General features: G+C 42.5%; 1 protein-coding gene across 2 annotated transcripts in view; it reads right to left on the bottom strand.

The window, feature by feature from the left end:
* mfsd13a (major facilitator superfamily domain containing 13A) overlaps positions 1–12,626 on the bottom strand; it is a 44,366-nt gene that overhangs the window by 3,815 nt on the left and 27,925 nt on the right. For both annotated transcript variants that reach the window (XM_068002084.1, XM_068002083.1), the window contains exons 6-8: positions 7,757–7,853; positions 6,311–6,482; positions 280–473 (exon numbers count right to left, since the gene is read on the bottom strand). In XM_068002084.1, coding sequence (XP_067858185.1) covers positions 280–473; positions 6,311–6,482; positions 7,757–7,853 — 463 coding nt within the window. The remainder of the gene's footprint in view (positions 1–279; positions 474–6,310; positions 6,483–7,756; positions 7,854–12,626) is intronic.

The following is a 12,626-nucleotide window of genomic DNA, read 5'->3' on the forward strand; positions in this document are numbered from 1 at the left end:
CTGACTTAGAGATGAGAGTACTACCACGAGCCGAAGCTGATAGTTATTTTAGTGAATTAAGCTGCTGTATACTTGAAAAAGAGGTACAGTTGTTGAGCAGAATAGGCTATTCCATTCCTAAAAATGTTATAATGGATTAACTTTTACGTCCATGACAAAAGGAGCTCAAATAGAAGAGTAATTGTACTGTAAAGGGTGTTGCAGCAGTCAGAAACCACAACACCAGTTAGCAGTCCTCCAGATCAATAACTGACTCATAATAGCGGTGAAATCAGCTACCTGTGTAAACATACAAAAGCCATGTCCCGATTAATGGGGCAAACGTCTGTCCAGGTTTTGTTACCAAAGCAACCATTCCAAATAGCAGTGCCGATGCCGCTTGTTTCCTCTTGTTCATCACAAAATCTTCATCTACTAGATCGGAGATGACCAGGTTCAGGAGCTTGCAGGTCCCCTCTGTGAATACCCGGTTACTAGAAAGTGACAAAAAGTGTTAGAGAAAGATGAACCTGGAAATGAAGAGTTAATTAATTAGGAGCAGTTTTGAACTGGGAAATAACAAAGCTATTTCTGCCTAGTGGCAAAGAAACCATAAAAACTTGTAACCACATGTATAATAAAATGGAAATATTTCAAATAGAAGTGTTGTGACATACAACTTGACACCAATTCATGGAAATAAAAAGACACTATCTGCTCTGAATTAGAACAAGTCCACATGAAAAGGGATGGAATAGATATCACATCATCAATCTTTTGAGAAGAAACTGAGGGACATTATGCAGTTTCCATTTTAAAACCTTTTAGAAATAAGTGGTATTACAGGTAAATACATTTCCCAAATACGTAGAATCAACAAACTAGCTTGCGTTTATATAGCACCTTTTTATGACCTCAGGACGTCCCAAAGAGCTTCACAGCCAATTAAGTACTTCTTGAAGTATAGTCACAGTTGTAATGTTTGGGACATTCTGAGGTCATAAAAAGGCATTATATAAATGCAAGTTGTCTGTTCATTCATTATACTGGCATCTGTGGTGGTGGGGACTTCAGGAGGAGGCTCTTCTGGCTGGAGATGGTTGCACTTCAGCCTTCTCTTTCGCACTCACGTGCTGGGCTCCGCTATCACTGAGGATGGGGAAGTTCATGGAGCCTTCTCCTCCCGTTAGTTGCTTAATTGTCCATCACCATTCATGACTGGATTTGGCAGGACTGCAGAGCTTTGACCTGATCCGTTGGTTGTGAGATTGCTTAGCTCTGTCTATAGCATGTTGCTTTTGCTGTTTAGCGTGCATGTTTGTCCTGTGTTGTAGTTTTACCAGGTTGGCACCTCATTTTCAGATATGCCTGGTGCTGCTCCCAGCATCCTCTTCTACGCTCCTCATTGTACCAGGATTGGCCATCTGGCTTGATGGAGGAGTAAGGGATATGCTAGGCCATGAGGTTACAGATCATGGTGGTATACAATTCTGCTGCTGCTGCTGATGGCCCACAGCATCTCATGGATACCCAGTTTAGAGTTGCTAGATTTGTTCTTAATCTACCCAATTTAGCAGAGCGGTAGTGCCATGTGACACAATGGAGGGTGTCCTCAGTGTGAAGAAGGGACTTGGTCACTACGAGGACTGTATGGTGGTCACTCCTACGAATGCTGTCATGGACATACGCATCTGCAACAATAGATTGGTGAGGACAAGGTCAAGTAGGTTATTCCCTCGTGTTGGTTCTCTCACCACCTACTGCAAGGCCAGTCTGGCACCTATGTCCTTCAGGACTCGGCCAGCAGTGGTACCTTCACCTCACTTTTCGTGATGGACAATGAAGTTCCCTACCCAGATTACATTGTGCCCTTGCTACCCTCAGTGATTCCTCCAAGTGGTATTAATCATGGAAAAATACGGATTCATCAGCGGAGGGAGGACAGTAGGTGATAACATGGGCAAGGAAATCTGATTGTTGATAAGACATGAGACTTCATGGGGTCCGGAGTCAACAGTCAAGACTCCTAGGGCCATTCCCACCTGACAGTATAACACTGTGCCCACACCTCTGGTGGGTCTGTCCTGCTGGTGGGACAGGACATGCCTCGGGATGGAAGAATCTGGGATGTCTGGCTATTCCATAAAGGAATTCAAAATGAAAACATTAATACAATGTTAATTAATCTTAAGCATCTGAAACAGGGCGTGATGTGAATGAACGTGGCTTTGCTACACTAGTGATAGGAAGGGGAAGAAATCACTGTGGGGTACCACATGTTTTAAGATGATTGAATGCTTGAACTAGTTTGGGGAAAATTCAGCCTTTATCAAGTTTATCATGAGAAAACAATATGAAGAGTACAGCCGCTTGAAGAATTTGAAATTATCAGCGCGTCAGCTTATAGTCACCAGTAAGCAACAGAACCAGGAATTTTAATGATTTCCTGGCAGGTGCTAATAACAGATCCAGTGATCAGGTTGTACTAAACACAAAAGTAACCTTAACTACAGCTACTGAAAAAAAAACTGATGTCAAATTAGATTTAACCTTTTAAAACAAACATTGTATGTGTTGATCAAGCATGATCTATAACTCTGTGCACTGCTTTCTCTTCATATCCTGCATTCATTGCCTGGGATGTACATTCTGGGTCAGTTACGGTGTTAAATCAGGCACACAATTAAACAGGATCCTTGGAGAGACATACTTCATGGAAATACACAATGAAGTAACAATGATTATGTACTCAAGTGTATTTAAAATAAAACACACTTCAGGTGAATGGTGCACTTCATATTGTAAACAGTGACACGTTCAGCACCCCAAAACTGAAAAAGTTCAAATATTAATGTGTTAAATGCCCATTACATAGGATTTGAAATTTGCAGATGAGTTCTCAGTACTTCAGGTTTAAAATGGTTTAATCCGTATCTATTTCAGCACTCACCATTATGGAATAAACAGTAAAATGGAAAGGAGAATTTTTATATGAAAAACAATGTCATGAACACTGCAGATAAAATTGTGCAGCCCAGTTACACAGCTGAATAAAGTGGGCTTCACATGATTAGCACAACAAATTGTATGGAGAGTAGCTGATATCATTACATCTTCATCGTTGTACTCATTTGATTATGTTTTAACTAAAATACCATATAATTCTTCCCAGGCAATGAATGCAGGATATGAAGATAAAGTAGTGCATAATGTTATAGATCATTCCCCATCCATATGGAAAGAATGACACTAACGCTACAGCTACAGCCTCATCTGTATTACAAGATTCTTGAAGGTATTTCCCAAAGGGTTTAGGTGCAGCTTCTGCTTGGGAGGGACAACCACACTCATCCTAATGAACTTAAACGTGGCACCAGCAAAGGAAGGATGGATGCCCCAGATCACTAAAAGTTGTGGGAGCAAAAGGAACAAATCAAGATTTATATTTATTTTCAAAAAAAATCAATCACATTTTAAGATTATATTTTATAAATTAGATTTTTATTTAAGTATTACAGAATACTAAGGTTCTGGTTAAAACGTATCTGAATTATTCTAATAATAATTAAATGAAAACAGTTCATTACTATTTTATACAGGTATAAACTACTGTTAAGCGCCTAAAACAGATATTTGTCATATGGATGAAAGTAGCTTTGCTTACACTGGTAATAGAAAGTCACTGGTACAAACCTAACATCATAATATGCTGTATGCTACATTGGAGTGTGTTTTAGGAGGACTGGATGTTTGAACTGATTTGGGGGTGGGGGAGAAAAAAAGAGAAATTAAACTTTTATAAAAGTTAAAAGTAAATAATTGAAGGACAAAGTTTGAACGCACCACTATATCCAGTCATGTTTCCCAGTAAGCAATGGAATCAGGAATTTTAAATAGAACCAGGCATTTTAATGAATTCCCAGCAATGCTAATTAGATACAGCCACAGTAATATGGCAAAGTTAAACACAATACTAAGCTCGTTAATAGCAACTACTGGGTTAAAAAAAAAACCTTTATAAAAAGGTACACATTATCTTAAATCTCAGTTACAATACACCCCAAGACAAGATTAAGTGTTGACCAGAAATGATTCCTAAATGCAAACTGCACCTTTCTGCAACATATTTTGTGTTATGGGAGGAAGGAACGTTGTGTGTCATTTTTGTTTGCATTCACATTACTAAGCAAAGAACTTATTGTTAATGTAATATACTTTTGATCCAATTGCCAATAGACCACAATGTAACACTCGATCAAGTCAGTTGTTTTTTGGGATCTGTTCTGAATAGATCATTATTTGATTCTAATACTTATACCTCTTTAAAAGCTACCATGGCAACCAGGGACAACAGTCAATACAGAAGTAATATCAAAGTAAAATGGACCGCATGACCAGAAATTCAGACTTCTATTACTTTGTACAGCAAGTGTGGCAGCACTTTGGGGGTCCATTGTACAGCTCTGTGGCTTGTGACTTTAGTACACATGTTGCTGCACTGTAGCTGTAGGAGTATATTTACTGGCACTATATTTTTACTAGTTTTGTTTGTTTGGTAAGATTGTCAGCATGTGGCGCTATTGAGCTTGGAAAATTTTATAGTTATTAGAGGCTTTCATTATAAATAACACAAGTTGTTGAGCAAAAAGTAGCCTAAGTTTCATTTTTTGATTTTGAAGTTGTGGAGAGTTGAAAGAAGTCAAAATGTCTACTCAACTCCTTTTTGAAATTCTGGTCAACTCCAAAAATATATATGCCCCAATCTAAATATACTGACCATTTAGAAGCTACACTTCTTACATCAGAGAGAATACAAGGGAAAATAGCTTACTAGATTTGGTACTTACCCTGCAGTGGTATCTGACCTCAATGTGAGGGGAACATCTGAGCAAGTGATCACAGAGTCATCAGACAGGAGTTGATTATGTAAATCGCTGCTGCAGATAATTTAATGCTAGTGTCAGGTATCGTGAGCGCAACATTTTTAAGACTGAGAGGGGATTTGGAGGGGGTTAACGGGACAGGAATAACTGTAGTACAGAAGAAAAATGGAGTTCTTTTAATTCTATACTAATGGACAGGGAAACCATGCATGTACATGGAATTAAAGGGAATGCTATATGGTAAAGGGAAGCCGAAATGGCTTGATCAAGATGCCTGTAGATAAATTAACCTTAAGAGGTATTTTATTGTATATAATGAAAATAGCGCTCAAAAGAATAGGGAAAGGTACATACAAGATCCAGTTGAAGTTAATGGCCAAAAACCAGTGGAAAAGAGGATTGAGGAGAGATGTGGTAATGTTGATTAGTTCTTTTTCAGTCATGTTAGGAGTCAGAGAGCGATCAAGGACTGCATATGATTTTGAGAGATCCTGCAGGCAGATTAGGGTGGAGAACCAAGATTTGACTGAGGTGTTAAATGGATACTCTGCCTGTTCTCACTACTGAAGATGATACTAAGTTGCCAGTGGTGACAAAGGTGACTAAAATTCAATCTTTACGCAGAAAGAGTCCTAGCTAGAATTAAGGCAGATCAGGCTGCTGGACCCAATGGCATTCACTGCAGAATGCTAAAAGAAATGGGGACTATAAAATATAGAGTGTTGCAGTCAGATGCCAGGAAGTATTTCTTTTCACAGAAAGTCATCAATCTCTGGACTAGATTACCAATACGGATTCACTGCAGTCCTTCAGATATCGACTGAATGGTATATTTCATTGTGTAAACTGTTGACAAGTTCAAAATTCCAAGTGAGTAAGTTCAAGTATAAATTAGTGTTTAAATCCATTATAACATGCATTTAAATGGTTGATGAGGAGTCAGTACTTCAGGTTTAACATGAAAATATCTTCCTCCTGTCTCTAATGTAGCACTCACCAATTATGTAGTTTTAAATACAAGAGGGAATTTTTTTTTTTTTTAAAGTCTCAAAGTCAGGACAACTGCGGGTCGAATTGTGCAGCCTACAGTTACGCTGCTGAATCAATAATCTTCATACGGTTGGCATAACGAATTGTACAACCAGCATCTGAAATAAAATCTGAATTTGTGCTTTTTGGATGGAGTTGAGGGCCAACATCCCCGTCCCTGGATGGGGCTTCTTGTGGTCAGTGAAGAGGTCAGAATTTTAAAAAGTGATAGATGTCCCCAAATTTCCTTTCCTACAGCTTTTCAAAAAGACAAATCAAAGAACGTTGCTTAAAGTTTGAAGCTATTGTTTTCCATTGATAATTAGACCAACAATTTGTAATTGTTAAGGATCATGATTCAACGGGCTTAGTAAATGTTTTCCAATGTTGCAAGTTCTATGGAGGGACTGCTGCTATACCTGGCTATGAAGAAACAAAGTAGGTGGACTTGATCTGGTCCCGCCAGCAACATGACCAAGCTCAGCACCAGTTTCAAGAAGAATAACCCTCGGATAACCATATACACTCCAAATCTGTGGCACAGTGACAGGAAGTAAAGGTTGTTTAAATGTGGAGCAATGTACGAAGCACCTAAAAATAAAAAAGGGAAAAAAAAAAAAACAGGTTTTTAAATTTTTCTCCATTCTTCTCCCCTTTGAAGCATTCCTCTTTTCTCCTCCTGCCAGAAAGAAAACTTCAAAAAAAAATCTAGCCTTCCTCACTTCTTCACAATTCAGTTCTACAAACAAACAGGTAAACTCATTGAGCAGAGTACAAGTTGATCTGAATCTTAAACCCAGGGTCTCTAACATTTATGATTTAATTTGCTATGGTGTCAGCCTTAGGCTCAGTGGTAGCACTCTTGCCCCAGAGTCTGATGGTCGTGGGTTCAAGCCTCACTCCAGACACTTGAGCACATAATCTAAACCGACACTCCAGTGCAGTATATAGAGGGAATGCTGCACTGTCGATGGCACCATCTTTCGGATGAGATGTTAAATTGAGCTCCTGTCCGCCCCCTTGGGTGGACATTAAAAAAAAATCTATGACACTATTCGAAGAGCCGGGGGAGATCCACTTGTGTTCTGGCCAACATTTATCCCTCAAACACCTAAAACAGATTATCTGGTCATTTATCCCATTGCTGTTTGTGGGACCTTGCTGTGCACATTACAACTGTGACTACACCTCTAAAGTACTTTGTTGGCTGTAAAGCACTTTGGGACGTCCCATGGTCATAAAAGGCGCCATATAAATAGAAGTTCTTTATTTCTTTCTAACCTAATAGGCCATCTTAATCCTGTTAGCTATTTAAGTTTGGTTAGTAATTACAATAGTTTCTTGGCTCTGCAGGCCTGTAATCAGGATGTTTACACAACCATAACTCCAAAGCTAAGACCAGCCATCTAAGTCAAGAAACAAATGGCATAGAATCTATTGGGTGGCACAGCACTAGGCACAAACAGGAGTAACAAAGTCTTGTTATTTTATAGGATTCTTAGGATGAAAATCTAGACTTTATCTGCTCTCAGCTGAGTTTCCTTTAGCATGGTTAACTCTTCTGAAAGATGGTGTAAATCTGGTGGGTGTTGGAAAAGAGCTTTGCGATTTCACTGGTCTGTGCCAACAGACGCAAGAAAACGGACATATGCAACCCACCATACTACTTTACCAAATAACAGCACAAACAATTCATCTGAAAAACACAGTACCACATACAAAAGAAATTAACTATCGAGGTTTCCCCCAGTGCCAATGCAGTTTTATCTAAATGTGACATTTCTTCATCAGTCTTACTCCTACAGGAATAAAAAAAGCTGAACGTATCAATTATCAGCTCCACAAATCACAGACATGGTGCTTACCTAGGAGAAAGGAGCCTGTGGAGAGTGAAATCCTGTCTGAAAGGAGATGCTCCAGAAAGAGTGGGAAGAAATTACTGTTGAAGTGGCAATGAAATACCTTTTAAAAAAAAATAAAAGTTGGTATTTAACAACATAGAGTCACCTGGCCTAAGAAAAAATGCGTAACTTTGCACAGGTCCTGTACGACCAAAATTCAGTCATTTTCATATTTTTCTGTTTAAGGCATGGGAATGGCTAGAATAGTTTCAAAGAACGAATCTAGTCATTAACTTACACAAGGTGAATTTGCACATAACATGTATTGCTGTTAAAACATCGACAGAAAGCACCACCAAAATATGACGGTGATGGCAAGACTCTGTTCGTGATACTTTGAGCTATCCTTTCCCCACATCAGCAAAGAACCAGCTGCCAATTCTTTGCCAGTGCCCCTCTGAAATGGCAACAGGAATGCATGACTGCAGCCCAAGGTGACTTAGATTTTCCCTTCCTCTTCAGGAAAACATCTGGCCTCCACTTGTCACCTTCCCATGGTGGTACAGGCAAGTTCAACCACCCAAGGTACGGAAGATGACAAACTTGAGCTCAGCCAAAGCTCTGCTGTCCGTATCCTAACTCTCACCAAGCCCGTTCACCCATCACCCCTGTGCTCGCCGACCTACAATGGCTCCAGTCAATCAACAGCTCGAATTTTAAATTCTCATCCTGGTGTTCAAATCCCTCCATGGCATTGCTCCCTCCATAACCTCCTCCAGCCCAACAACCCTCAGAGATCTCTGCGTTCCTCCAATTCTTGCCTCTTGCGCATCCCGACTTCCTTCAGTCCACCACTGGCGGCCGTACCTTCAGTTGTCTCGGCACTAATCGCTGGAATTCTCTCCCTATCCTCTCTCTCTCCTCCTTCAAGACGCTCCTTAAAACCTACTTTTTTGATCAAGCTTATCGCCTCCTTTGGCTCGGTGTCAATTTTTGGGACATTTTACTATGTTAAAAGGCGCTCGATATATGCAAGTTGTTGTTGTGATAGCAGCAATCCACATCTAACCATTGTGGAACAGCACACAGATCCTCCAAGACATGGTATGTCTTGAATTATTTTGCACCTTGTATCTTTGCTCAGACTTCCATTATGCTTTGGAATTTTCAATTGTGAAAAACTTCTGTTTTAAAAAAAATTGTTGAAATATTAAAATTGTCTTACACAAGGATGAACTCCTTTCCTGTTACAACACCTCAGATCTATCATTCGACAGAGAGAAAAACCACCACATAAGAGCCCATTTTCCAAAATTCAGCTGCGAACTAACTGCACAAAAATAAAACTAATATTTTGAGTTATGTAGATTGTCATTCTCCCCATAACCAGTGTAACAGGACTTCTAGGACCTTACCTTTTGTTCTTGCCAATGTGCTCCCTTCTTATGTCCTTTAGGGAAGGAAACCTGCTGTCCTTACCGGTCTGGCCTATATGTGACTCCAGACCCACAGCAATGTGGCTGATTCTTAATTGCCCTCTGAAATGGCCTAGCAAGCCACTCAGTTGTAAAATCTCACGACAAAAAGTCATAAGAATAAAACCGGACGGACCACCCGGCATCGGACCAATAGGCACCGGACAAGACAACGGCAAATCAAGCCCAGTCGACCTGCAAAGTCCTCCTCACTAACATCTGGGGACTTGTGCCAAAATTGGGAGAGCTGTCCCACAGACTAGTCAAGCAACAGCCTGACATAGCCATACTCACAATCATACCGTTCAGCCAATGTCCCAGACTCTTCCATCACCATCCCTGGGTATGTCTTGTCCCACCGGCAGGACAGACCCACCAGAGGTGGCGGTTCAGTGATATACAGTCAGGAGGGAGTGGCCCTGGGAGTCCTCAACATTGACACTGGACCCCATGAAATCTCATGGCATCACGTCAAACATGGGCTAGGAAGCCTCCTGCTGATTACCACCTACCGCCCTCCCTCAGCTGATGAATCAGTCCTCCTCCATGTTGAGCACCACTTGGAGGAAGCACTGAGGGTAGCAAGGGCACAGAATGTACTCTGGGTGGGGGACTTCAATGTCCATCACCAAGAGTGGCTCGGTAGCACCACTACTGACCGAGCTGGCCGAGACCTGAAGGACATAGCTGCTAGACTGGGCCTGCGGCAGGTGGTGAGCAAACCAACACGAGGGAAAAAACTTACTTGACCTCGTCCTCACCAATCTCCCTGTTGCAAATGCATCGTCCATGACAGTATTGATAGGAGTGACCACCGCACAGTCCTCATGGAGACGAAGTCCCGTCTTCACACTGAAGATACCATCCAACGTGTTGTGTGGCACTACCATCGTGCTAAATGGGATAGATTCAGAACAGATCCAGCAGCTCAAAACTGGGCATCCATGAGGTGCTGTGGGCCATCAGCAGCAGCAGAATTGTATTCCAGCACAATCTGTAACCTCATGGCCCGGCATATTCCTCATTCCACCATTACCAACAAACCAGGGGATCAACCCTGATTCAATGAGGAGTGTAGAAGAGCATGCCAGGGGCAGCACCACGCATACCTAAAAATGAGGTGCCAACCTGGTGAAGCTACAACTCAGGACGAGATGCACGCTAAACAGCAGAAGCAACATGCTATAGACAGAGCTAAGTGATTCCACAACCAACGGATCAGATCAAAGCTCTGTAGTCCTGACACATCCAGTCGTGAATGGTGGTGAACAATTAAACAATTAACAGGATGAGAAGGCTCTGTAAACATCCCCATCCTCAATGATGGCGGAGTCTAGCACGTGAGTGCAAAAGACAAGGCTGAAGCGTTTGCAACCATCTTCAGCCAGAAGTGCCGAGTGGATGAACCATCTCGGCCTCCTCCAGATATCCCCACCCATCACAGAAGCCAGTCTTCAGCCAATTCGATTCACTCCACGTGATATCAAGAAACGGCTGAGTGCACTGGATACAGCAAAGGCTATGGGGCCCTGACAACATCCTGGCTGTAGTACTGAAGACTTGTGCTCCAGAACTAGTTGCGCCTCTAGCCAAGCTATTCCAGTACAGCTACAACACTGGCATCTACCCAACAATGTGGAAAATTGCCCAGGTATGTCCAATCCGGCCATTTACCGCCCCATCATCAGTAAAGTGATGGAAGGTGTCGTCGACAGTGCTATCAAGCGGCACTTACTCACCAATAACCTGCTCACTGATGCTCAGTTTGGGTTCCGCCAGGACCACTCAGCTCCAGACCTCATTACAGCCTTGGTCCAAACATGGACAAAAGAGCTGAATTCCAGAGGTGAGGCGAGAGTGACTGCCCTTGACATCAAGGCAGCATTTGACAGAGTGGAGCACCAAGGAGCCCTAACAAAATTGAAGTCAATGGGAATCAGGGGGAAAACTCTCCAGTGGCTGGAGTCATACCTAGCACAAAGGAAGATGGTAATGGTTGTTGGAGGCCAATCATCTGCAGCAATGTCCTGGGGCTGAGAAGTTCCTCAGGGCAGTGTCCTCGGCCCAACCATCTTCAGCTGCTTCATCAATGACCTTCCCTCCATCATAAGGTCAGAAATGGGGATGTTCGCTGATGATTGCACAGTGTTCAGTTCCATTCGCAACCCCTCAGATAATGAAGCAGTCCGTGCCCGCATGCAGCAAGACCTGGACAACATCCAGGCTTGGGCTGATAAGTGGCAAGTAACATTCGCGCCAGACAAGGACCATCTCCAACAAGAGAAAGTCTAACCACCTCCCCTTGATCAACGGCATTACCATTGCCGAATCCCCCACCATCAACATCCTGGGGGTCACCATTGACCAGAAACTTAACTGGACCAACCATATAAATACTGTGGCTACAAGAGCAGATCAGAGGCTGGGTATTCTGCGGCGAGTGACTCACCTCCTGACTCCCCAAAGCCTTTCCACCATCCACAAGGCACAAGTCAGGAGTGTGATGGAATACTCTCCACTTGCCTGGATGAGTGCAGCTCCAACAACATTCGAGAAGCTCGACACCATCCAGGACAAAGCAGCCCGCTTGATTGGCACCCCATCCACCACCCTAAACATTCACTCCCTTCACCACCGGCGCACTGTGGCTGCAGTGTGTACCATCCACAGGATGCACTGCAGCAACTCACCAAGGCTTCTTCGACAGCACCTCCCAAACCCGCGACCTCTACCACCTAGAAGGACAAGGGCAGCAGGCACATGGGAACAACACCACCTGCACGTTCCCCTCCAAGTCACACACCATCCCGACTTGGAAATATATCGCCGTTACTTCATCGTCGCTGGGTCAAAATCCTGGAACTCCCTTCCCAACAGCACAGTGGGAGAACCTTCACCACACGGACTGCAGCGGCTCAAGAAGCCGGCTCACCACCACCTTCTCAAGGGCAATTAGGGATGGGCAATAAATGTTGGTCTTGCCAGCGACGCCCACATCCCATGAACAAATTTTTTAAAAAGTCCCAAGTATCCTTCTACTTTGGCCCCAGTATCTTAGAACAATTGAGACCTCCCCAACTTATTAACCAGTCTTTCCCAATTCATATCATCTAGGAGTGCATCCTCCCAGTACTCTCCAAAGGCAGGGTGAAATGAGTGCAGCTTGGAAGCATCAGGAATCTTTCTTTTTCTTGAGGATTACGGAATGCTACAGAACTGTACACCCAGTGCCAGCATCAAGCAGTTTCAGGTCAAGTACTGCTGGGTATAGAGTCAAGCTTTCCATGAAAATGAACCAGTCAACTGTAAACAGAAATGTGCATTTTCTTTGACTATCTAGGCAATGCTGATTGCTCACTAACCAGACATATCCAGGTTATGTAAAAAGTCTGTGTGTAAGTTTTGATTCACTTTTACAG

This window comes from Heptranchias perlo, chromosome 21 (assembly GCF_035084215.1).
Source record: "Heptranchias perlo isolate sHepPer1 chromosome 21, sHepPer1.hap1, whole genome shotgun sequence".
NCBI classification, from domain to species: Eukaryota; Metazoa; Chordata; class Chondrichthyes; order Hexanchiformes; family Hexanchidae; genus Heptranchias; species Heptranchias perlo.